The following is a 25,433-nucleotide window of genomic DNA, read 5'->3' as shown; positions in this document are numbered from 1 at the left end:
AGAAAGAAAGAAAGAAAGAAAGAGAGAAAGAAAGAAAGAAAGAAAGAAAGAAAGAAAGAAAGAAAGAAAGAAAGAAAGAAAGAAAGAAAGAAAGAAAGGAAAAGTAAAGAAAGAAAAAGAAAGAAAAGAAAGAAAAAGAAAGGAAATTAAGAAAAATAAGAAAAGTAAGAAAGAAAGAAAGAAAGAAAGAAAGAAAGAAAGAAGAAAGAAAGAAAGAAAAAGAAAGAAAGAAAGAAAGATACTACAAGTAGTCCACAACTTACAACAACAATTCGTTTAGTGACCATTCAGAGTTATAATAGGATTGAAAACAAAAGCGATTTAGGACCATTTTTCACACTTATGACCCCTGGACAAGTGATCCAAATTGGCAACCGACTCGTATTTATGACGGTTGCCGTGTCCCCGGGATCACATTTTTTGGCGACCATCTGATGAGCAAAGACAGTGGGGAAGCCAGCTTCGCTTAATGACCATGTTAGACCTGCAATGCTTCGCTTAACAACCCTGGCAAAAGAGTCGTAAAATTAGGCACGACGCCCTTAACAGCTGACTTCCTTAGTAATGGAAATTCGGGTCCCAATTGGGGTCATAAGTCGAGGACCAGCTCACCTGTTCCCTCCCCAGGGTCAATCACATAGAAATTATTTTTTTTTTCCGGTTCGTTATTTTTCCCCCCCTACATATTATTTATGCGGGCAAAGGGAGGTGGGAGCGCCTGGACCACCCCACACGAGTGGGCTCCTCCTCCGTGCTTTTGTCCCCTGGGTTTATTTATTGCCAACCCTTCATGGTGTTACGTTTAAAAAAAACAAAGAAAAAGGGTGTTAAGAGAAATTTCATTTCTATATGTTGTTAAATAAAAAGGCAGAAAAAACCAAAGGATGGTTGGTGGTTGCCTTTGCTTTGCCAGGGTGGGGCTGGGTGGAATGTAATTTCGTGGTATGAGGTGCAATGACAAAAAACTAAAACTAAAACTAAACCAAAACCAAAACTAAAACTAGACTAAATCTAAACTAAACGTAAACCTAAACTAAACCAAACCTAAACTAAAACTAAAACTAAACTAAACTTAAACCAAACCTAAACCTAAACCTAACCTAAACCAAAACCAAAATTAAAACAACTAAAACTAAAACTAAAAAACTAAAACTAAACCAAAACCAAAACTAAACTAAACTTAAACCAAACCTAAACCTAAGCCTAAACCTAAGCCTAAACCAAAACCAAAATTAAAATAACTAAAACTAAAACTAAAACTAAAACTAAAACTAAAACTAAACTAAACCTAAACTAAACCAAAACCAAAACCAAAACTAAGCTAAACTAAAAACTAAACTTAAACTAAAACTAAACTAAAAAAAACTAAAAACTAAACTAAACCTAAACTAAACCTAAACCAAAACCAAAACTAAAACTAAGCTAAACTAAAAACTAAACTTAAACTAAAACTAAACTTAAAAAAAACTAAAACTAAAACAAACTAAACTAAATGGGGCTGCTCTTGAAAACTATCCAGAAGCTTCAACTGGTTCAAACTGGAGTGGCCTGTTTTGGTTTTGTGCAAGCCCAGATTTGCACCCAAGTCAGTCACCTCCCTTGTGGGACCCCAAAGGTGCTTCCCCCCCCCCCCAAGGGGCAACTGGACTTTCTGGTTTTTCTCTGAAGACATTTCGCTTCTCATCCCAGAAGCTTCTTCAACTCTGACTGGATGGTGGGGAAGGGAAGGATTGATATTCCTTGCAGACAGAACTGGTCATTTGCATCTTTTCAGAGGGTCGTTGAGGCCACTTGGAGGTTTGTCTGTGTCCTCTTGGGGTCACCTGAATAGTGCAAATAGGTGTGGAGCCAACAGGGAAAGGACACGGGGTAGAAAACCTCCTGCAGCCAAGAAGGCTCCACACCCATTTGCACTATTCAGGTGACCCACAGGGTGACTTTGGGCCAATCACCGGGAGGCGGTGAGTTCTAGTCCTGCCCTTTGGCCCATTTCACACACGAGACAAGTGGGAGATGCTGCTGCAGAGAATTTTTCTATTAGGCTTTCAAATGCCAAAGGAAATGCTTGCAAATGAGAAGCAGCAGAATGGGCCACCTCTGTTTTCCAATTCTGTTTTTAGCCCACTGCCTCTCAACCTCGGCATTTTGGAGATGGTTGGACTACGACTCCCAGAACTCCCCAGCCAGCTGGCTGGGGAATTCTGGGTCGAAGTCCACCAGTCTTAAAAGTTACCAAGCCTTAGAAACAACTAGTGCAAAGAAACTCCCATATAAAAGAATGATGTTTTAATAGCTCCAGTTGCTCTTTTATTACTATCTGGAATGCGGCTCGGAAGGCATTTTCAGCTGGTCTGGCGGGGAAAAGGCCTCCGTTCAGCTGCACGCAAACCATCTGCCCTCATTTTGGTGCTGCTCTGCTTTCACACACACACACACACACACACACACCAAAAAACCAGGATGGGTTGCAACAGAAGAGAAAGAAGGTCCGAGGCTTAGGAACTGAATTTTAAAAGCCCCCCCTAAGAGATACTTTGGATGTGTCGGATATGAGCAGCGCCTCCAATTTAGATGGGATTCCGATCTCAGTCCAAGATAAAAGTCACAAACAGCCAGGGGTCGAAGCAAAAAGTGTCAATTCGCTCTGTTGCCTCCATCCCGCATGAAGAAACGTCCACACAATTGTGTTCTGTAACACAACTTACAGGATAAAATTCATTGCAACGAAAGAGGGCAAGAAAACCACATGAGAATCAGTGAAAGATCCAGCAGAGGGAGCCCTTGTGCAAGAAAATTCCAGGGTTGAGCCTAGAGAGGAAGAGGAGTGAAAGAGATTGCACTAAATTCGATTCGCTTAGTGACTGCTCCAAGTTACGCCGGCATTGGGGGGGGGAAAAGGGACCCCGGACCATTTTTCACACTTTCACACAGTTGCAGCCTCCCTGGCGTTAAAATCCACAGCATGCCAACTGACTCACAATGATGACGGTCACGTGATTCCCTTTGGCGACCGTTTGATCCGGTGAAGTCGAATTGATCTAACAACCATGGTGCTACCCCCGTGTTTCCCCCAAAATAAGACCCCGTCTTGTAAATTTTTTTCTCGGCCCACCAAAAAAAGGCACTAGGTCTTATTTTGGAGGGGGGGGGGGAATATCAACTTTTCCCGAGCTTGTGGGTTGATTTCCGAACGTTTCATTACCAGTCTAGGTAATATCTTCAGCGGAGTTTGGGGGGGGACATTGATGTTCTTCTATATGTAAGGCCACCGAAAAGCACCAGTTCAACCCTCGTAATTATTCAGTTACTTTATAATACCTTGTTTCCATGAAAATAAGTCCCTCTCTTAGGTTTTTTTGCCACCAAAAAAAGTGTGTCGGCAGTTCCTGTAAGACGAAGGCATGGATGCTATGGACTGGTGGTGCTTTCACTCTAGTGGTAGCATGAGATGGAGTCTACCACCCACACAAGTGGCTCAAGTAATGCAGATCATCCAGGATGGCACATCAATGCGAGCTGTGGCAAGAAGGTTTGCTGTGTCTCTCAGCGTAGTGTCCAGAGCATGGAGGCGCGACCAGGAGACAGGCCAGTACATCAGGAGACATGGAGGAGGCCGTAGGAGGGCAACAACCCAGCATCAGGACCGCTACCTCTGCCTTTGTGCAAGGAGGTACAGAAGAAGCACTGCCAGAGCCATGCAAAATGACCTCCAGCGGGCCACAAATGTGCATGTGGCTGCTCAAACGGTCAGAAACAGACTCCATGAGGGTGGTATGAGGGCCCGACGTCCACAGGTGGGGTTGTGCTTACAGCCCAACACCGTGCAGGACGTTTGGCATTTGCCAGAGAACACCAACATTGGCAAATTCGCCACTGGCGCCCTGTGCTCTTCACAGATGAAAGCAGGTTCACACTGAGCACATGTGACAGACGTGACAGGGTCTGGAGACGCCGTGGAGAACGTTCTGCTGCCTGCAACATCCTCCAGCACGACCGGTTTGGCAGTGGGTCAGTAATGGTGTGGGGTGGCATTTCTTTAGGGGCCGCATAGCCCTCCATGTGCTCGCCAGAGGTAGCCTGACTGCCATTAGGTACCAAGATGAGATCCTCCGACCCCTTGTAAGAACATATGCTGGTGCGGTTGGCCCTGGGTTCCTCCTAATGCACGACAATGCTAGACCTCATGTGGCTGGAGTGTGTTAGCAGTTCCTGCAAGACGGAGGCATTGATGCTATGGACTGGCCCGCCCATTCCCCAGACCTGAATCCAATGAGCACATCTGGGACATCATGTCTCGCTCCATCCACCAACGCCACATTGCACCACAGACTGTCCAGGAGTTGGGGGATGCTTTAGTCCAGGTGTGGGAGGAGATCCCTCAGGAGACCATCCGCCACCTCATCAGGAGCATCCCCAGGTGTTGTAGGGGAGGTCATACAGGCACGTGGAGGCCACACACACACTACTGAGCCTCATTTTGACTTGTTTTAAGGACATTGCATCAAAGTTGGATCAGCCTGTAGTGTTTTTTTTTTCCACTTTAATTTTGAGTGTAACTCCACATCCAGACCTCCGTGGGTTGCTAAATTTGATTTCCATTGATAATTTTTGTGTGATTTTGTTGTCAGCACATTCAACTATGTAATGAACAAAGTATTTAATAAGAATATTTCATTCATTCAGATCTAGGAGGTCTTATTTTTGTGTTCCCTTTATTTTTTTTTGAGCAGTGTATATATCTCCGTTCTCTTTGACAGCAGACGCTGGAATCAAGAGACAAGATCTTGGGGGGTTTTGTTTCATTTTATTTTTCCCCCCTTCTTTCTTTTTTGGAAATAGTTTAATCGTTATTGAATGTTCTACATCTTACAGTAAATATATCGTACAGTTACAAACTCTTGGCTTAAATCTGTCGGGGGAGATTTCCCTTCCGCGATCTCCCCGACGAAAATCATGATCGTTATGCATTTACACGTCCTATTCACAAGTTCGGGTTGAGGGGTCTCTTTTCAAACACACCAGTTTCCCGTCCGCGTCCCTCCCCCCCTCAACTCTGGGTTAAAGTTGAAAAGAATGGAAGACTTTTTCGTTTCCCAGGAAAAATGTTCCAAAATGCGACTAAACGGAATTAATTCTGCGGGCTGAAGAATTTTCAGCAAAATATTTTTCAGCGGATTCCCCTGCAAAAGGGGCTTTTTGTATCGCAAGAGCCAGCTGTCTGGGCACACTGCAAATTATTTTACGCAAGAAACTCCACAAATGCAGGTAGTCCTCAACTTACAACTGTTCCATTTAGTGACCGTTCAAAAGCACTGGAAAAAAAAAAAGGACTTCCGGACCATTATCACGCTTGAAACGGCTGCAACGGTCATGGTCACGAGATCGAAAATTTGCAGGCGTGGCAACTGGGTTCGTATTTATGATGGTCGCAACATCCCGGGGTCTCACATGATCCCCTTTTGCGACCGTCCGACAAGCAAGGGGAAGCCAGGTTCACTTAACAACCAATGTTGTTAACTGCAGTGATTCGCTTAACAGGCAAACAGGCAAAAGAGGTCGTAAAATGGGGCAAAATTCATTTAAAGAAATGTTTCGCTTAGTAACGGACATGACGGTGGTCATAAGCCGAGGACTACCTGGAACAAATATTCAACGCATCCATTACACAAAGGGTTAACCTGCTCCTCCAGATGCAGCAATTCACTTAACAACCGTGCCATGAAGGAAAGTTCACAGATTTCTCACTTAGCAACGTAAATTTGGGGCTCAAGGACGGACGTAGGTTGAGGACTACCTGTGTAGCGATAGGGGGTGGCGGTAGCAAAGGCCATTTCCTAATTCATGGGGAAGGGGCGCAGGTAGGAGGGAACCCTGAAATACCTGGACAAATGCACATGGATCTCAACTACCAATGCAGGCTATATTACAACCATTCGTTTATTGACGGTTCGAAGTTACGACGGCGCTTTAAAAATGTGAGTTCCAACCAGTTCCTGATGCTGGTCACCGCAGGATCCCTAGGGTTCCAGACCAAAACTTGTATTTACGACCCAGGGTTAGGCCGTCGGCATATGCGACCTTCCGACACGCATTCAATAGGTGGGGAGGGGGGGGGAGATGGATTCACTTAATGGCCATGAGCTTCACTTAATGACAGCAATGGTTCGCCTGACTGCTACAACCACAAAAAAGGCGTGAAATCAGGCATGGCTCACTTAACGACCACATGGCTTAGCGACAGGGCCCAACTTTGGTCGTAACTCAAGGACTACCTGTATAATGCCAGGTTTTTGTTCCTGTAAGGGCCCCCCCACAAATCTATAGATCTCAGGACTCTTGACCGGGTTAGTTGGGGAGGGGCTCCACCCCCTCTCCTGGCCCAATTTGACATTATACACTTTATACAGCTATATATACACCTGGAAGTCCGAAGGTGAGAAGATGGCTGCTTGGAGCCTCCGAGGGAGGACCAGTTGGCTGGACGTCCGGCCAAGCGATTCCCCTAGCGTTGCCCAGGCGAAAATGGGCGCACACACCCCAAACACAAGAATTATAGAATAAAAGAGCTGTTGGGGGACCTTGGATGTCTTCTAGTCCAAGCACGAGAGCCTATACCCGTGATGGCATACCTATGGCATACCTGCCACAGGTAGCACCAATGGCACGCGAGCCACAGGCAAACCTACCTCACTGCTCATGCACGCGCCTCACAGCTGATTTTGGGCTGCTTTGAGGCCTTTTCGGCCTCTTAGAGGCTTGAGGAAGGCTTCTGCAGGCTGAAAACTAGGCTCGTTTCGTCACTTCCGGTTTTTCAGGAAATACCGGAAGTGACGAAACGGGCCTAGTTTTCAGCCTGCAGAAACCTTCCTCCAAGCCTCTGGGAGGTTAAAAAAGGCCTCAAAGCAGCCGAAAATCCGCTGTGAGGCACAGTACAGGGGGCGGGTAAGGATTGCGCGCGCATGCGAAGGGGGCATGGGGGCCACGCATTGCCTTCTGGGTATTGGCACGTGAGGCACAATTTTTGGCACAGGAGCCCAAAAAGGTTAGCCACCCAACTGGTGTAGGGTCTCCTGCTTGAGCAGGGTGGAGGGTTGGACTGGATGGCCTTACAAGGGCCCCTTTCCAGCTCTGTTCATCTGTCATCGGATGGGCAGAGACGGAAGGTGGCTTGTCCAAACAAACCACCATCGGAACCCTTCTCGTTCTGTCGTTCTCCGGGCCTAATTTCTCCCAAGCCAACATGGGGGGAAAGTTCTACATCTCCTGCATCGCTTCCTCGTTTACAGCCCAGTCCTCGACTTAACAACCGTTCGTTTAGTGACCGCTTGAAGTTACTGTCACAACCTCCCTGGGATTAAAATTCAGCCGCTTGGGAAAACTGACTCATACTGATGACGGTTGCTATATCCAGAAGGGGGCTGGAGGGGAGGCACGCGATTCCCGCTTTTGCGACCTTCCGACAAGCGCTATCCGTGGGGGGAAATCCCCGCAAGGATTCGCTTAACAAACATTGGAAGAAAAGATGGGGGAAAAAAAAAAAAAACTCGCTTTCAACGATAAAGAAATTTGGGCCTCCGTTGTTGTCGTAAGTCAAGGACTACCTGTATTAACTCCAGAAGGTCCAATTTGGGGGGGGGGGGGGGCAAAGGCTTGTTCTCTTTCAAAATGGCAGCCAGAGCATCAGTGAAAAAACTCTTGCTTTAAAAAAAAAAACGACACAAATCCAATGCATTAAAAAAAGGTAAAAGGTAAAAAAAAAAACGGTGTTAGGGCCGTGATGGCAAACCTATGGCACGCACAGCCATTGGTGCCAGTACGCAAGCCGCAGGCAAATTTACCTCATTGGGCATGTGCGCGCATCACAGCTAATTTTTGGCTGGTTTGAGGCCTTTTTCGGCCTCCCAGAGGCTTGAAAAAGCCTTTGCAGGCCAAATAATAGGCCCGTTTTATCACTTCCTGCAATCCCAGAAGTGACGAAACGGGCCTATTATTTGTCCTGCAAAGCCTGCTGGAGGCTTTTTCAAGCCTCTGGGAGGCCGAAAAAGGCCTCAAACCAGCCGAAAATCAGCTGTGAGGCGTAGTGCAGTTAAGAGGGTGGCGAGGGGGATTGCGCACGGGGCGGGGGCCATTGCGTTTTGGGTGCGGCCACAGGAGCGCGCGCACAACCAGCGCGCGCACAATTTTAGACACAGGAGCCCAAAACGGTTAGCCCCCACTAAGTTAGGGTCTTAATCAGGTCCCTGGCTGCCATTTTGACTTTTTTGACTTCCCACCCCCCAAAAGGACACCCTTATATCAGCCTATGATTCATGGGAAGGCTACCCCCCCCTCTTTATGGGGGGGGGAGGAAGGAGAGGCGGATTTCATGATGGAAACATGACGGAGGAACGGAAAGGGGGGGAGGTCTTCCCGGAGGAGGGGTGAGTGGGTGAGAAAGGCCTGGGCTGTTTTAGCCCCCTCCAGAACCCTAAAGGTGGAATTTCCCCCCCCTCTGAGGAACCCGCAGGAATCGTGAACGGATAGATGGCCTTGGGAGGTCCCGGCAACACACAACGGAGGGAAATGGGAGGGGGCGAAAAGGAACAACGGGGTTCAGTGGGGTGGGGTGGGCTGCAGGGATGGGGAAAGGGGTGTGCGCTGGGAAACCAGGCATGTGGCTTTGCCCCCAAAAAAATTAAAAAAAAAACTTAAATTCAACATTAAAATCTGGGCTTCGCTTTTGCTGGCAACGCCTGGGGGAGAGGCTGGGGGCAGCTGCTCCATCATCACGCCGGGTTGCATCCGATGTCTCGACTCCAGATCTGCCAAAGGGGGGAGAGAGAGAGAGAGAGAGAAAGGAACAGAGTTTGAGACCTGAGTTCGAATTTCCCTCTCCCAGCCAGCCGAATTTTTCAGCTTTTTCTCCTCTGGTGTGGAAGAGCCACAAGAAAATAAAAGAGATGCTCTTTCGGCATCCAGACATTTTCCAAGGTCTCGAAAAGCTCTATTAATCTTAAACATTGCTTGGACCTTCCTTCCTTCCTTCCTTCTCTCTCTCATTTCCCTCTCTCCTCCTTCCTTCCTCCCTCTTCTCCCTCCCTTCTTCTTTTCTCCCACCCTCCCTCTTGCCTTTCCCTCTCTTCTCCTCCCTCCCTCTCTCCCCTTCCTTCTTTCCTCTCCTTCCCCTCTTCTTTCCTCCCTCCCTCCCTTCCATCTTCCTTTCCCTTCCTCCACCCATTCTCTTCTCCTTCTCCCTCCTTCCTTCCTTTCCACCTCTTCCTTCTATCCTCCCTCCATCTTCCTTCCCTTCTCTTCTCCCTTCTCCTCCCTTCCTTCTATCCTCCCTCCATCTTCCTCCCAACTCTTCTCCCTCTCTCCTTCCTTCTTCCCTTCTCCCCTCTCCTCCCTTCCTTCTATCCTCCCTCCATCTTCCTTCCCAACTCTTCTCCCTCTCTCCTTCCGTCTTCCTTTCTCTTCTCCCCTCTCCTCCCTTCCTTCTATCCTCCCTCCATCTTCCTTTCCCAACTCTTGTGGCTCATTTTGTGACCTCCATTTTGAATCCTTCTGCAGAGCCATTTCTTCGGTCATTGGTCCGAGCTGGTCTAGGGTCTCCTGCCTGAGCAGAGGGTTGGACTAGATGACCTCCGAGGTCCCTTCCCAACTCTGTGATTTTTTTCTTCCCGCTTCCCAAGGGGTGAGGGTCTTCCTGTCATCGTCTCCTTTTAACAACCCCCATCGTCCCTTGTGGGGTGGAGTCTGGGCAACCGAATGGAGCTAACAGTTTACTGGCCGGATGCCTTTCCTGTCACCAATGAGGAGTTTTATTTTCAGCCGATATTACGTCCTGAAGACAAAAAAATCTTAGAGAAGCCCCATTGGACAACCCCCCTCCCCCATCCATTCTTGACCTGGCCTCCCTCCAACCAACCGCTCCTGGGCGAGACCCACCGATACTTACATGGACTGGCCGATGGGATTACCAGTGAGGTGGGATATAGCTGTAGGCAGGGGTCCCTTGGGCCCGGTACGTCGGCATTGAGACGGGATGCGCCCCCAGGGCAGTGTGTTGTGGGGTCGTCAGCAGTGTGCCTGCGACGGGGAAGGAAGAAAAAAAAATTAAGGACGACTGATGATGGATTCCATTGTTTTCTGGAAGCAGCTTGGCTTGAGCCAATGGGGGCACCCAGGAAGGAATAGCCAACACCCAAGAAGATAGGCTCAAGATCCAGATGGATCTCGACAGACTAGAACACTGGGCCCTATCTAACAAAAGGAAATTCAACGTAGAGGAAAGTAAAGTCCTACATTTAGGCAAGAAAAACCAAAAGGACACATATAGACTGGGTGAAACCAGGCTCAATAGCAGGAACTGGGAGAGGGATCTAGGTGGACAACCAGCTAAATAGGAGCCAGCCGTGTGCAGCAGCAGCCAAAAAAGCCAATCCAACCCTAAATTGCATTAACAGAGGGATACAATCGAGATCAAGGGAGGTACTAATACCACTCTATAAAGCTGCATCCAGTTTTGGTCACCAGAGTATAAAAAAGATGTTGAGACTCGAGAAAAAGTGCAGAGAAGAGCAACCAGGATGATGAGGGGACTCGAGACTAAAACATATGAAGAACGGTTGCAGGAACTGGGCCTGGCTAGTCTAGGGAAGAGAAAGACCAGGAGACAGGAGAGCATCAGGGAAGGAAGGGAAGGAAGGAAGGAAGGAAGGAAGGGAGGGAGGGAGGGAGGGAGGAAGGAAGGAAGGAAGGAAGGAAGGAAGGTAGGAAGGAAGGAAGGAAGGAAGGAAGGAAGGAAGGAAGGAAGGAAGGAAGGAAGGAAGGAAGGAAGGAAGGGAAGGAAGGAAGGAAGGAAGGAAGGAAGGAAGGAAGGAAGGAAGGAAGGAAGGAAGGAAGGAAGGAAGGAAAGGAAGGAAGGAAGGAAGGAAGGAAGGAAGGAAGGAAGGAAGAAAGGAAGGAAGGAAGGAAGGAAGGAAGGAAGGAAGGAAGGAAGGAAGGAAGGAAGGAAGGAAGGAAGGAAGGAAGGAAGAAGGAAGGAAAGGAAGGAAGGAAAGGAAGGAAGGAAGGAAGGAAGGAAGGAAGGTAGGAAGGAAGGAAGGAAGGAAGGAAGGAAGGAAAGACATCTGAGCAAACCATGGACGGACAGAAGACATGTCTAGTTTAAGGAAAAAGAAGGACCAGGGAAGACAGGAGAGCAGCCTTCCAATATTTGAGGGGCTGCCCCAGAGAGGAGGAAGGGGGTCAAGCTATTCTCCAAAGCCCCCGAAGGCCAGACAAGGAACAATGGATGGAAACTGATCAAGGAGAGATTCAGCATGGAAATAAGGAGAAACTTTCTGACAGTGAGAACAATCAACCAATGGAATAGAAGTTGCCTTCAGAAGTTGTGGGAGCTTCATCCCTGGAGGCTTTCAAGAAGAGACTGGACTCCCATCTGTCAGAAATGGTGTAAGGTCTCCTGCTTGGCTGGGGGTTGGACTAGATGACCTACAAGCTCCCTTCTAACTCTGTTAATCTAATCTAACCTCGGAGCCTTAAGGTCTAACTTGAGAGCTACGGAGAAAGAGCTGGACAATGAGGAACTCAGCGCAGCTTCCGGTTGATAAAAAGAAACCCTATCCTGGTAGTCCCCAACTTATGGCCATTCGCTTAGTGTCCACCATGATTTATGACTTGTAATTCCAGACTCCAATTCCAGTTGTTAAGTTGAGGACTACCTGTAACCTGTTTTATTCCAAGATGGCCACTTCTGTGATCGGAGGCTTGGTAAAGGCTTACACTTTGGAAGACAGGGAGTCCTTGACTTACGACCGTTCGTTTAGCGACTGGCTGAAGTTACAGCAGCACTTGGGGGGGAAAAGGCGACCTTGTGACCATTTTACACACTTAACGACCATTGCCGCATCCCCAGGATCAAAATTCAGACTCTTGGGAACGGGCTCGTATTTATGACGGGGGTCCCCGAGGTTACGTTTATCCCCTTTTGCGACCTTCTGACCAGCGAATGGGGAAAGCCCGATTCGCTTAACGAGGAAATGACTAACTTTAACTGCGTCGATTTGCTTAACCACTGTTGGACGGAAAGGTTGTAAAATGGGGGAAAAAAGTTTAATGTCTTGCTGAGCAACGGAAAAATGGCGGCCCGTACGTCGAAGACTAAACCGTATTGAATTTAAATGCTGAATCCGCTCCTGGCTAGGCAGCATGGGGCCTGTAGTCCGGACTACGGGACCGAAAAGCAGTGTTTGATGAGAAGAGGGGGAGAGGAGGGGAGTTCTTTGCCTCGGCGGCCCCTTACCTGCGGACATCGCCATGGTCGCCCCGGCAACCATCCCCATGGCGACGCCGTTGGTCCTGGGCGCGGTGACGGGAGCCGGGTAAATGGCGGAAGGGATGCTGTTGGGCTGGACCACCGTGGTGTGATGGATGACGTGAGGCTGCGCCGCGTAGAAGGGCTGCGTGTAGTATGCCCCCTGTTGGGAGGAGAAAGGAACACGCGCGAGGTGAGTGGGGAAAAACGTCCGTGGGAATCCCACAACGGAGGTCCCGTGGGAAACCATGTATGTGTGTGTGTGTCTGCAGAACCAGCTGGTTTTGTCCACTTCTGTACTCCACCAAAAGGTGCTATTTTGTGATGACCCAAAGGGGCGTGGCACAAAGGCAACACAGTCCGATAAGCAATCAAGAGTCCCTTTATTAACTCCAACTTTGCCCCCAATGTCCAGGTCACCTTCGGGCTGGAGAAAAAACTCCCCCAGGAACAGCCTCGAAGTGGAGGAAATTAAGTCCAAAACAAGGTACACACAAACTAAAAATCCAAACAAACCAAGCTGAAGTAATTAACTTGACAGGGCAGGAGAAGGAATTTCAGACTTGAAAGGCCAACAAAACTCACGCAGTTGGGAAGATGCCAGGAACCCAGATAAGCCACAACGATACAAGATAAATTCACGATTTGCTCCCAACAAGTTGCTGCGCGCAGCTTCCTCTTTTATACACTGTGTTCCCAGCTGCAGCTAATGAACGGAATCAGGGCCCTTTCCTCCCCCATAAGCCACGCAACTCACGTTGCTCCCTTCTCCGTTCCTCCCTGCGTGCCCTAGGATGAAGAGGTGGTGGGCCTGGGTCTTCCTCTGAACTCCCTCTCCCTTGTTCTACCTCTCCCCTGCTCTGCCCAGCCGGACTTTGCCCTTCCCCAGTTTCCTCCACAGCCAACAGAACCACATTCCGGCTCCCTATCGGTTGTTCGGCTTCCGCCTCCGAGTCAGATTCCGACAGGGGCATGATGTATTCAGCCAGTTCGGACCGGTTCTGGAAATTTTGAGTAGTTGGGAGAACCGGCCAATGCCACCTCTGACTGGCCCCACCAACCCCATCTCTTCTCTGCCTCCCATTGACTCCCGGCTAATCGGCTGGATCTTCTTTAGTTGCCCTGCACAGGAGAACGGGGCTGGAAAGCAGGTTACTGGCGTGGGGAGGGAAGGAGGATTTTGCAGTATCCTTCCCCTGCCATGCCCACCAAGCAACGCCCACAGAACCGGTAGTAAAAAAAAAATTGAATCCCACCACTGCCTCCACCCCACCCAGTGATGGGATTCAACTGGTTTGCACCACTTTGGCTGAACCGGTTGTTAAATTGCCGGCTGGCCCTGCCCCAGCCTTTCCAGGGGTCCTCACGTGCCCCGTTTTGGCTCCCAGGTAAGTGCAGGGAGGCCCACTAGGACCAAAATGGGCGCCAGGGGGGTTGGGGAAGGATGTGGCACACACACACACGGCCCGTTTTGGCTTCCAGGAGGCTGCAGGGAGATACACTAGGCCCAAAACGGGGTCCAGGGAGGCAGTACACCCCCCACGGCCCATTTGGGCTCCCAGGGGGGTGCAGGAGATCGAGTGCTGCCTGTCACACACCCTTGGTCACACCCACCATAGCCACGCCCACCCAGCTGGTCATTAGGGCAGAGAACCAGTTGTTAAATTATTTGAGTTTACCACCACTGTGCCCTCCCTTAATCCTCCCTCTCTGACACAAAACGTCCAAAACCTCCCCCGCTTTCAATCTTTGGACCAGTGTTTAGCAACCTGTGCAACTTTCAGAGGGGTGGACTTCAACTCCCAGAATCCCCCCCAGAAAAGCGTAGTTACCCAGGTGGAGAAACGATGCTTTGGGGCAGGGGGTCTCCAACCTCGGCCACTTGTGGACTTCAACTCCCAGAATGCCTCAGCCAGCAAAAGCTTCTATCGAAACATCGGCGGACCGGAAGATCGACCGGCTAAACTCACCTGGGTGTACAGGTTCTGCTGCGGATAGGCACTTCGAATGGGGTACATGGCTGTCTGGTACGGGTTGGGCGACGGAGAATAAGGAGGCGGGGCATTATTACTCTGGGTTGGAGGGACTTTGTAGGGCGTCCCAGCGGGGTATCCTGAGGAGAAACAAAAAGAGGCAAGGGCTGCCCAGGTAAGAGGAAAACAAGTCCCCATCATTCCTGTTAGGGATAACATTGTTTACCCTAACTGTTTTGGGTAAAAATAATAAATATGGTATCATGGTTTGTTAGTTAAAGTGTGTGTAACTTTAACTGCAGGAATGTAATTAAGGGTGTGGTTGTAAAAGCACTATATAAGAAGCGAGGCAATTGCTGCTCGCTCTCTCTGGCTTACTGATCCCTAATTACTGGAAGGATTGATGACTGTGTTCTTGCTGGAACGGGGAGAGAAGAAGGAGTGTTGATTTTTCTCAACGGAGAGAAGATAAAGATTGGATTGATTTATTGTAAGCGAACTGACATTGTCTATTCAACATGGACTTTGCAAATAGAGTATCCCCGACAAGACTTGACTGAAATTGATATATGACTAATGGACCGTTATATTTGACTATGCTATAATTCTTAAATGGAATAAACTATATTTTTGATAGCACAAGCGTATCTGTATTTTTACTGCGTGTTAACTAGAAAACTTATCTCACACATTTACCTGTCTTCCTATCTGACTTCGCTGCACGTTCTTTTTAGTTTGTTTTCCTTAACACCCGTTAGGGAATCCAGGCTTAACAATCCCTGTCCCATTTTTCTCCCAGTGGAATCAGGGACCTGCTTCCAAACACCAGTTTTAAAGTGGGGAGGGGCATTTCTTTGCCCCCCACCACCAGCCCTACTGGGGAAACACTTCTGGTCCCCCTTTACACAATTATCCAAACAGGAAGTTGTGGGTGTGTTAAGGTATTGGGATTTAAGAGGTGACCAGCAGTGAAGCTGATGCAATATAATATGGCTGATGCAATGAAGAGGAATCAGCATTGGTACTGCCTCTTTAAGACGGAGGATGGGTTCAACCACTTTAAGAGGTATTTATATAAGGCAGCCATTAGAGGGAGTATTCTCTCTCCTTGTGCCCAGTATTCATTGCAGAGTTCTCAGTGCAGAGTTAAGAAGATCGATTGCTTGTCAGGTATTTGCCTACATTTCTGTATATGTCTTGTATATAAACCACTAGTAAATGTCTAAGTCTCTGTGAAGCTGTGTTTTGATCCTAGGTTGTCTCATTGATAGTAGTCACTCTGCAAACGCTCTAGAGGGTGTCTCCCACTGCGTTTCAGGGAAAATTCACTTAGCAACCTAAATTTGGGGGTCAATTCTGGTCTGCCTGGACTCACGGGGTGAGATTTTTGAACCCAACACTGGGCATCTGGGAAGGAAAAATGGCCAAAATCGGAAATATTTGGCACGGCTCTGCAAACATTTCGGGCCTGCGTTCCTTGCCCCTGCGAATTGTACAGGCAGTCCTCGAATTACGGCCAACTATGGAGCCCAACAGTGAAACATTGGTTAAATGAGGTTCTCCCTTCCCCCCATTTTACCACCTTTTTTGCTACGGTTAAGCGAATCACTGAAGTTAAATTAGTAACACGGCTGTTAAGGGAATCTGGCTTCCCCCGGTTGACTTTGAAGGGAGCAAAAAAGGGAGTCAGGAGATGATCGTAAGGGTGAAAAACGGTCGGGCGTGGCACAAAGGCAACATAGTCAGATAATAAGTAGGAATCCCTTTATTAGCTCCAACTTTGCCCCCAATGTCCTGGTTACCTTCTGGGCTGGAGAAAAACTCTCCCAGGAACAGCCTTGGGCTGCAGGGAATCAAGTCCAAAACGTGGTCAACAAAAACTGTAACTATAAGTCCAATCAAGGCAAGAGGAGGTCATTAGTCCGGCAGGGCAGGAGATGGGAAGGCACGGTGGTAATTCAACATGGTTGGGAGGATGCCAGGAACACAGATAGCCACAGTCAACACAACACATTTGTTCCCAGCAGACGCCGCTCTCAGCTTGTATCTCTATTAAACTCTCATTCCCAGCTGTGCCTAATGAAGGGAATCGGGGCCCTTTCCTCCCCCGTAAGCCACGCAACCCATGTTGCTCCTTCTTCATTCCTCCCTGCGTGCCTTAGGATGAAGAGGGGGTGGGCCTGGGTCTTCCTCTGAACTCCTTCTCTCTTGTTCTACCTCTCCCCTGCTCTGCCCAGCCGGACTTTGCCCCTCCCCTGTTTCCTCCCCAGCCAACACAGCCACACTCCCTCTCCGTCAGCTGTTCGTCTTCCTCCTCGTATTCAAACTCCGACAGGGGCATGACAGGTGTTGAGTGAGTGAAATAGCCCCTGAAAAAGCAGACCCCCTCCGAACAGAAGCCAGACTCCCAAAGCAGCTGCAAAACAACACACAGGATGAACACAACCATACACACACACACACATACACACACACAAATCAGTTTACCTGGGGCGTAACCTGGGCCAGTCGAATAGATGTTCGGGTTGTAGGTGGGGGCTGCGGTGGGGTATCCGGCAGGATAGCCTGGGGAGGGAAGAGAAGGGGTGGTTTAATAGACAGGAAGGCACAATTTCTTTCACAGCAACACAAAACGGCAAATGGCAATGCAAAACGGCAACTGGCTGGCAAGAGAGCTGCTCAAAACCATAGCTGTTGAAATGGCTGCAGACTTTTTCTCCCCCAAAGAGCAATTAGATCCATAGAGTCTATGAGTCATGCCAGACCTGTCTTAATTTATTTATTCTAATTTATCGCACTCTTCCGTTTCTGGAGTTCCTTTGGTATGCAGAGAAAGAGAGGAGAGAGAGAGAGAGAGAGAGAGAGAGGAGGGAGAAAGAGAGAGGAGAGAGAGAGAAAAAGCCAACTCTGAGATTTTCTGCAGCTTTCACCAAATTAAAAGTAAAAGTCCCCCCCCAACAAGTCACTAGTTACGCTGTCCAATCCAGGCGCTGGCTCCTTACTGGGTTACTGGCTCCTCCTCTGGCCAGCCACCTGTGAGAATGTCCTTGGTTCCCAGAGGAAACCTTTATTGTTTTGGCTACAAAACCCCATCAAACTATTTCCCTCCCTCCTCCCACAGCTGCGTGGTAACTCTGAAGCCTCTAAGACGGCTTCCGCTAGGATCACTTCAGGATTGAGAATGTAAAGCCGACTCTGTGGAGTTAATGAGACTCACTCCTTGCCAGAATAAATAACTCTCGGTTCCAGGTGTTCGGTTTTTACAAGGGTTGTGTTCAGCCACTAAATCAGATTAATTAAAAATCGGCGGCGGTTCGGTCTAGAGAGGCGGAGGATTAACGCTGAGAGCATGTCAGGCCTGGCGTCACCGGAGCGGGCAGGATTCTGGCAATTGAGCCTCTCTAGGGGTTGTATTTATAGAAACCAGGCATGCTGAATACTAATAGGGACTTCTCGGCTTAAGCCAAGAGGAAAACCAGGCACGGCTGCTAACTAGCTGGCAGAACCAGGAGATTTCGCGTTTGGCTTGCAAAATGGCGCCCTGGATGGGTTCGTGGCATCCATGCTTTTCCTTTCCAGAACTGCGATTCCCAGCATTCCATGAGAATGAGGGATTCTGGGAGATGTAGGCCCAGGAAGCGCCGGGTTTCTTTCTTGCCACAGCTGCAAAACGAAATCACTGCCTGGTGTTAAATTACTCACATGGTTATTAAGTAAACTGGCTCCACCATTGACAAAAGATCTGTTCTGACCTGGGCTTCCCAAAATCACAAAAGAGACTCCTTGTCCCAATAAAACCCCTTTTTATTTGGCTAAAGTGAATTCCTATCATTCGCATCCAGCAAAGTCCTGGCCAACAGTCTTTCAAGAGTGTTCACAACTACAGACCTTTCTCAGGCTTGGAGAGTTGCCAGGCCGATATCTTCCAAATGCCATGCTGTAACAACAATTACTTGGCAAGAAGTCAGGAACAGATCTTCACCTTAATGAATTGAACTAATTGTCTGCTGCAAACCCCAATCCCCTTTCGCTCCTCTTTATTCCCTATGAGAGGGGCCATTCCCCGTCCACCTGAGCCTTTACTCCGGAATTGACCCTTGTCCCTTCTCCTGGCAGCTCTGTGCATGTGCACATTGGGAACAGGCTCCAGCTGTTCTTCTGCCCCACTGATCTCCGACTCCAAAGGCAGCTGATAACTGTCAGATGGCCCTGGCCCCATCTCTGCCTCTGACGCAAAGCCCTCATCAGAGCCTTCCCCAGACTCCAGGACTGGCCCAGGTTCCTTCCCAACCTCCTCACTGTCTGAGTCTGCCGCCAGGTCCGCTGGATGCTGGTGGGCCACAACAAGATCACCAACGGGGATCATGTGACCCTGGGATGTCGCAACCGCCATAAATAGGAGTCAGTTGCTCAGCCTCTGAGCTTTGATCCCATGACCATGGGAGTTGTGGCCCGCCATCTGCCAGTGGAACAGGCGGCAGAATCAGATGAGGAGGAGGTTGGGGAGGAAATTAGACAGTTCTGGAGTCTGGGGAAGGCTCTGATGGAGGCAGAGAGAGAGCCAGGGCTGTCCGACATTTCCCAGCCACCGGAGAAGAGGCAGCTGCCTTTGGAGGCTGATATGAGTGAGGAGGAAGAACAGCTGGGGCCTGTTCCAGATGCGCATATGCGCAAAGCTGTTAGCAGAGAGGAACAACGGAGGACAAAGAGTCGGTTTCTTGCTTTCTGCTAAGGCTGGGATCTGAACAGTGGGACCAAAACTTGGAGGCTTGGCAACGAACTCCTATTTATGCTGCCACAGTCGTAAGTATGAGAAATGGTCCAAAGTCCCGTTTTCCAGTGCTGTTGTAACTTCGAACAGCCATTAAATGAACTGTCATAAGTCGAGGCCCACCTGTACTTCAGGGTAAGGAACTGGACAAACCCAGAAAGCCGAACATGCGTCCTCACTCAAGGAAAACAATGTGCAAATCCAGCTTTGATTCACCGGTGGGAACATCTGCCGTTTTCTCTGCCCTTTTCCTAGGAGGTGTGACAGACCCCACTGTGCGACGCTGCGCAGTGTGTGTTCTGTGTCTAATTTCATGGGTGGTTACACCCTCGATCGAAACCACATTCCAAGACACCCGAACTGAGGTTAAATCCTGCCAGGGGAGGCAATTAAATTTCAGGGGTCTTGAATTGGAGACGTCTCCGTGGCTGATGAGGTGGAAATAACAGATTTTTTTTGGGGGGGGGAGGTAGCAATCCCCCCTCCCTCCCTCTCTTCAATGCAGCTTAGCAGCAACATTAACAGCCCCTTCCTGTGAAAACGTCATGCAACCGCTATTTAGTGGCACGATGCAACATGCCATCGGGCTGTGGGGAAACAGCGTATACTCCACGGAGCCAAAAAGATCTCATCGATCTGGCACGGAAGTTGCAGTGAGATTTGTTGTCTGCCAGGAAAAAAAAAAATGCAGACGAAACCCATGGTTCTAAAATGGTTTCATGCACCAAAGGCAGGATGTGTGGGTGGGTGTATGTGTGCATATGTACAAGTATGTATTTATATATGGGTACACAAACACCCACCCACATATACATACATCATACATTACAATACATATACATGTATACATGTATATATGTATATATGTATGTGTGTGTATGTGTGTATGTGTATGTGTATATGTATATGTATGTATGTATGTATATATATATGTGTGTGTGTGTGTGTGTGTGCGTGGATCTTTGGTTATTCGGGTTTTCTCCCGCGTAAAATTGGAAGTATCTAGGCGACGTTTCGATGAAGTCTCATTCATCATCTTCAGGCTTGTGTCTTCAGCTTTGTGCTGAAAACCCAAATAACCAAAGATCCACATACAAATACCCGTGATATATATATACACACACACACACACACACACACACACACACACACACACATATATATATATATATACACACACACACACACACACACACACTAAGACAAACATGCATGCATGCACGCATGTGTGTGTGTATACTGAGACATACATACATACATACAGCTAAGCTTTTCTGATGCCTTGAGAACGGTGGCTATAAGCCCCATTCAACATTTAATTTCGTGTCTCTTCTCTCCAATTTTAAATTCTTTCTTGCAGCATTTCATTGCTTTCCTAATATCACCCATATAATCTCTCCTCAACCTGGTTGTCGCAAAGGATTATAGCCAATTTTTTTTTTTAAAAAAAGACAAAGCTGTGTTTTATTAATATGGAAATCAGAAATGAACTTCCGCGTTCAACTTAAAGGGAGGGCTTCCCACGCCGCTCTTCGTTCCCAGACTTCGGAGGATTGTAAACGGACGGGACAATGAAATGCGGCTTGAAGATTAGCCAGCTTTCCGAGCTGAGGAAAGTGAAAAATTCGAAATCCTGGCCTTGAGAAAGGCGGACGGATGTCAAGAGGCTGACGCGGAAAGTGAGGTGAACGCATCCGAAGGGCAGGAAATGGGAAGAGATTTGACGCGTCCAAAGAATTCGAGTGCTATAAATACAGAGGGTCCTCAATGTACGACCGTAATGGACTCCAAAAATTTCCACAGCTAAGCGAGACAGTTGTTAAGTGAGCTTTGCCCCATAGTATGACATTTCTGGCCTGAGTTGTTAAGTGAATCACTGCTGCTGCTAAGTTACCATATTTCCCCGAAAATAAAACCCTGACTTGTATTTTTTGGGGCCACCAAAACAGGCACCAGGTCCTATTTTTGGGGGGTGTCATCCACTGGCTAACTTCACATGCATGTGTCACCCCCGGCCTCCTTTTCGCTATCAGAGGCCTTCAGGAACTTCTGTAGCCGGCAAGGCCTTCCTGAAGGCCTCTGCAGCCGATAAGAGACCTCAGGATCGATCCAGAGCTTTGTTCTCAGCTACAGAGGCCTTCAGGAAAGCCTGGCCAGCCTTGCCAACTGCAGAAGAAATGGACTGGCTGGCAAGGCAGGTGTCGGGGTGTGCGAGGCCTGGCTACAACTGCCCAAAGGTAAGTAGTAGGGCAGCTCCACCACCTCCCATCTCCCCCCTAGCTTAATTTTTACCTGTCCACTCTGGAGTGGGCAGAGTCTTAATTAAGGCTTATTACGGGAGGTAGGGCTTATATTGGGCACGTGTAAAAAAAAAATCAAGCTCGGACTTACTTTCAGGGTAGGTCGTATTTTCAAGGAAACGAGAGTAACACGGTTGTTAAGTAAATTCAGCTTTCCCATTGAGGTTGCTGGTCAGAAGGTCGCAAAAGGGGATCTCATGGTCCCAGCAACTGTCATAAATACGAGTCAATTGCCAAGCATCTGAATTTCGATCATGGGACCTACTGCAAAGGTCATGAAAACGTTTGTAAGTCACTTGTTTCACTGCTGTTCCAACGTCGAACGGCCACTAAATGAACCCGGTGTAATGTCGAGGACTACCTGTATTAAGCTACAGACCGCTGCCTCCATATCTGGTCTTCTCAACACCTTGAAAACTTTGCTCCATCGGCAGGTTTCAAGGATGTGTCCCAGTGGACAACCAACTAAACATGAGCTAACAGCGTGCAGCGGCAGCCAAAAAAAGCTAATACAATACTGGGCCGCATTAACAGAAGGATAAAACCGAGATCATGAGAATAATAGCCCTTTATAAAGCCCTAGTAAGACCACACTTAGAAGACTGCATCCAATTTTGGTCACCGTAATACGAAAAAAGATGTGAGGTTTTGGAAAGAGTTCAGAGAAGAGCAACGAGGATGATTAGGGGCGTAGAAACCATAAGCTACAAAGAACGGTTGCTGGAATTGGGTATGTCTAGTGTTAAGGTATTGAGATTTAAGAGCTGACCAGTTGTAAAGGTAGTGCAGTGTAAGGCTGATCCAATGAAGATGAATCAGCACTGGTATTGCCTCTTTAAGACTAAGAGTGGGTTCACAGAAGTTTTACCTCTTTAAGAAGTGTTCATATAAGGCAGCCATTAGAGGGTGTATTCTCCCTCCTTGAGTCCAGTATCCAGTGCAGCGTGGGGGGGGGGGCATTTCTCTGCCCTCCCCTCCCAGCCCTACTGGGGAAACAATTTCACTGGATTTTCTAGCCCCCCTTTACACAATTATCCAAACAGGGAGTTGTGGGTGTGTTAAGGTATTGGGATTTAAGAGCCAACCAGCACTGAAGCTGATGCAATATAAGGCTGATGCAATGAAGAGGAATCAACATTGGTACTGCCTCTTTAAGACTGAGGATGGGTTCCACCCCTTTAAGACATATGGCAGCCATTAGGAGGTGTATTCTCTCTCCTTGTGTCCAGTATCCATTGCAGAGTTCTCCTTGTAGAGGTTAAGAAGATCGATTGCTTGTCAGCTATTTGTCTATCAAGTATATTTCTCTCTCTCTATATATATATATGTCTTGTATATAAACCACTGTTAAATGACAAAGTCTCGGTGTGCTGTGTTTTCCTCCTGGGTTGTATCATAATAGTAGTCACGCTGAAAACGCTCTGACATCTAGTTTAATAAAAAGAAGGACTAGGGGCGTGATAGGATAGCCGTGTTCCAATATCTCAGGGGCTGCCACCAAGAAGAGGGGGGTCCACCTATTCCCCAAAGCACCTAAAGGCGGATGGAAACTACTCAAGGAGAGAAGCAACCTATTGTGGTTTGCTGGCAGCAGGTGCAGACGGCTGAGGTCTCGGAGAACGAGGACTCAGATGAGGGGCCTGCGTGTGATGCAGGGATGGGGCCAGGACCCTCAGGGAGTGGAGTACTGCCATTGGAGATGGTGGAGGCTGGCAGCAATGAGGAAGAGGTCCCTGAGGAGCCTGTGCTCAGTGCGTGTGCGTGCAGGGCTGCTCGAAGGAAAGAGCAGCCGCAGTAACACAGGAGACTCAGGAGTAAGGCTGCAAGGGAATGGCCCCTCCCTTAAGAGATAAAAGCCAGCTGAGAAACCGGAGTTCTTTGCAGGAAGCAAAGAAGTTTTGGTGGACGTTCGGACTCTCTTGGTTGGTGTTTGGAGACTCTTTGTGTTTGAAATATTTCTTGGCAACTTTATCTCGTGTTCTTGGCAGCCTTGCACCACCTTGGCAAGGCTCCTTCTTATCAGAGACAATTAGCTGGAAACAACTTTTTAACCATGAAGGAACGGAATTCGTAAAGAATCATTAAAAGGTTTTGCTGTTACCTCTTGTTTCATGTTGGTTTCCTTGGATCAAAATTTGGGTCAGAACACAGCCTGGAATTAAGGAGAAACTTCCTAAAAGTGAGAGCAATTAACCAGTGGAACTACTTGCCACCAGAGGTTGTGGGTGCTTCTAGTCCTATGCTCTATAAATGAAATGTAATATGTAATATGCATATGTATATCTAGTTTCCTGCCACCAAAAATAACTTTGGACCTGCACAGCTGAAATTCTTAATTAGCAACCCCCTCCCAGATCAACAGGGTGGCAGGGGGCATTCTGTGAGCAGGTAGAGGGCAGAATCTTACCTTGGAGGACTCAAATCTAATTTTGACTCTGCCAGCAGCTCTGGGAAGTGAGCTTTCTTAGTATATAATGCGGACGTGCCACGAAGGAATTGTCGGTGTGAATTTAATTTGCGGACTCCGGTCAAAAGGAATAATAATTGGACGGAGGAGAAATCTCTGCTTGATATAATTGCTTGGCAGGAGGGGAATTTCAGACTGGGACAACAACAGCATAAGCAAAGGGGTGGATGGGTGGGAGAGATTCTGAAGGACATCTGACCTGCTCTTCGTGAATGGTTAGACAAGAAATTAAACCGGGGTGGGCAACTATGGCCCCTGTGGACTTCAACCCCCAGAATTCCTGAGCCAATTATGGCCCCTTTACGACCCATGGACTTCAACTCCCAGAATTCCTGAGCCAATTACGGCCCCTTTACGACCCATGGACTTCAACTCCCAGAATTCCTGAACCAAATATGGCCCTTTTTACAACCTTTGCACTTCCACTCCCAGAATTCCTGAACCAAATATGGCCCCTTTACAACCTTTGGACTTCAACTCCCAGAATTCCTGAACCAAATATGGCTCCTTTACAACCTGGACTTCAACTCCCAGAATTCCTGAGCCAATTATGGCCCTTTTTACAACCTTTGCACTTCCACTCCCAGAATTCCTGAAACAAATATGGCCCCTTTACGACCCATGGACTTCAACTCCCAGAATTCCTGAGCCAATTATGGCCCCTTTTACAACCTTTGGACTTCAACTCCCAGAATTCCTGGGCCAATTGTGGCCTCTTTTACAATCTTTGGACTTCAACTCCCAGAATTCCTTAGCCAATTGTGGCCCCTTTATGACCCATGGACTTCAACTCCCAGAATTCCTGAACCAAATATGGCTCCTTTACGACCTTTGGACTTCAACTCCCAGAATTCCTGAGCCAACTATGATCACAGGGAGGCTACAATGGTCGTATGTGTGAAAAACGGCCGTGTCACTTTTTTCAGTGCCGTTGTAACTTTGAGCAGTCACTAAATGAACTTACTTGTATCTCCTTGAGAAAGCCTTTTTGCTTTTTTTTTTTAACGGTAACCCTTGCTGAGGGTTGCTGCCTTCTTTCCTGGTCTACCTTTCGCTGCAAAACATGGTGTGTAAAACTGGGACAAACAGCAATTAACAAACAAGAACTCCCGCTATTTTTAATTACCGTTTTCGCTTTCCCGGTACATCAACACACAGGCTGCCCTGACATTAGTAAAGTGGAACGCTTCCTAGGAGTATTTTGATTTATTATCTTAGCGGTGCAATTCTCCCAATTGCTTCTCTAGGCAAATTTTAAATGGGTGGACTTCAATTCCCAGAATTCCCCAGCCAGCATGGCTGGCTGGGGAATTCTGGGAGTTGACGTCCACCACCTTAAAGTTGCAAAGTTGGAGAAAAAAAAAATACTGCTCTAGAGATCAGTTGATTCTCTCAGTTATTGCTGTCATTATGGATATTTCTTCTCGGCTGCCATTTTATTTTTTTATTTTTTCCCCTTCTGTTCTGCATTGGAATTTTTAATGACTGCAAGTCCTCGACTTACGATGAGAATTGAGCCTGAAATTTCTGGTGGATAAGCGAACTTAACTTACTCCTCGACCCTCACTCCTTTGGAACAGCGCCTGAGATATTGCAAAACTGCTATCCTGTCACCCCTAGTCCT

The 25,433-nt window shown here is 48.0% G+C and overlaps 1 protein-coding gene across 1 annotated transcript in view; it reads right to left on the bottom strand.

Moving 5' to 3' along the window:
- Positions 1–4,787: 4,787 nt before the first annotated feature.
- The window catches only part of FAM168A (family with sequence similarity 168 member A), a 62,350-nt gene continuing 41,704 nt past the window's right edge, over positions 4,788–25,433 (bottom strand). Inside the window, exons 3-7 of the mRNA XM_026689377.2 lie at positions 16,759–16,836; positions 14,269–14,411; positions 12,287–12,461; positions 9,938–10,068; positions 4,788–8,801 (exon numbers count right to left, since the gene is read on the bottom strand). Coding sequence (XP_026545162.1) covers positions 9,956–10,068; positions 12,287–12,461; positions 14,269–14,411; positions 16,759–16,836 — 509 coding nt within the window. The 3' untranslated portion in view covers positions 4,788–8,801; positions 9,938–9,955. The remainder of the gene's footprint in view (positions 8,802–9,937; positions 10,069–12,286; positions 12,462–14,268; positions 14,412–16,758; positions 16,837–25,433) is intronic.

Source organism: Notechis scutatus, chromosome 5 (assembly GCF_049901735.1).
Source record: "Notechis scutatus isolate UNSWTSFEM ecotype Mainland chromosome 5, rNotScu1.2, whole genome shotgun sequence".
NCBI classification, from domain to species: Eukaryota; Metazoa; Chordata; class Lepidosauria; order Squamata; family Elapidae; genus Notechis; species Notechis scutatus.
This window is presented reverse-complemented; position numbering and strand designations above follow the sequence as displayed.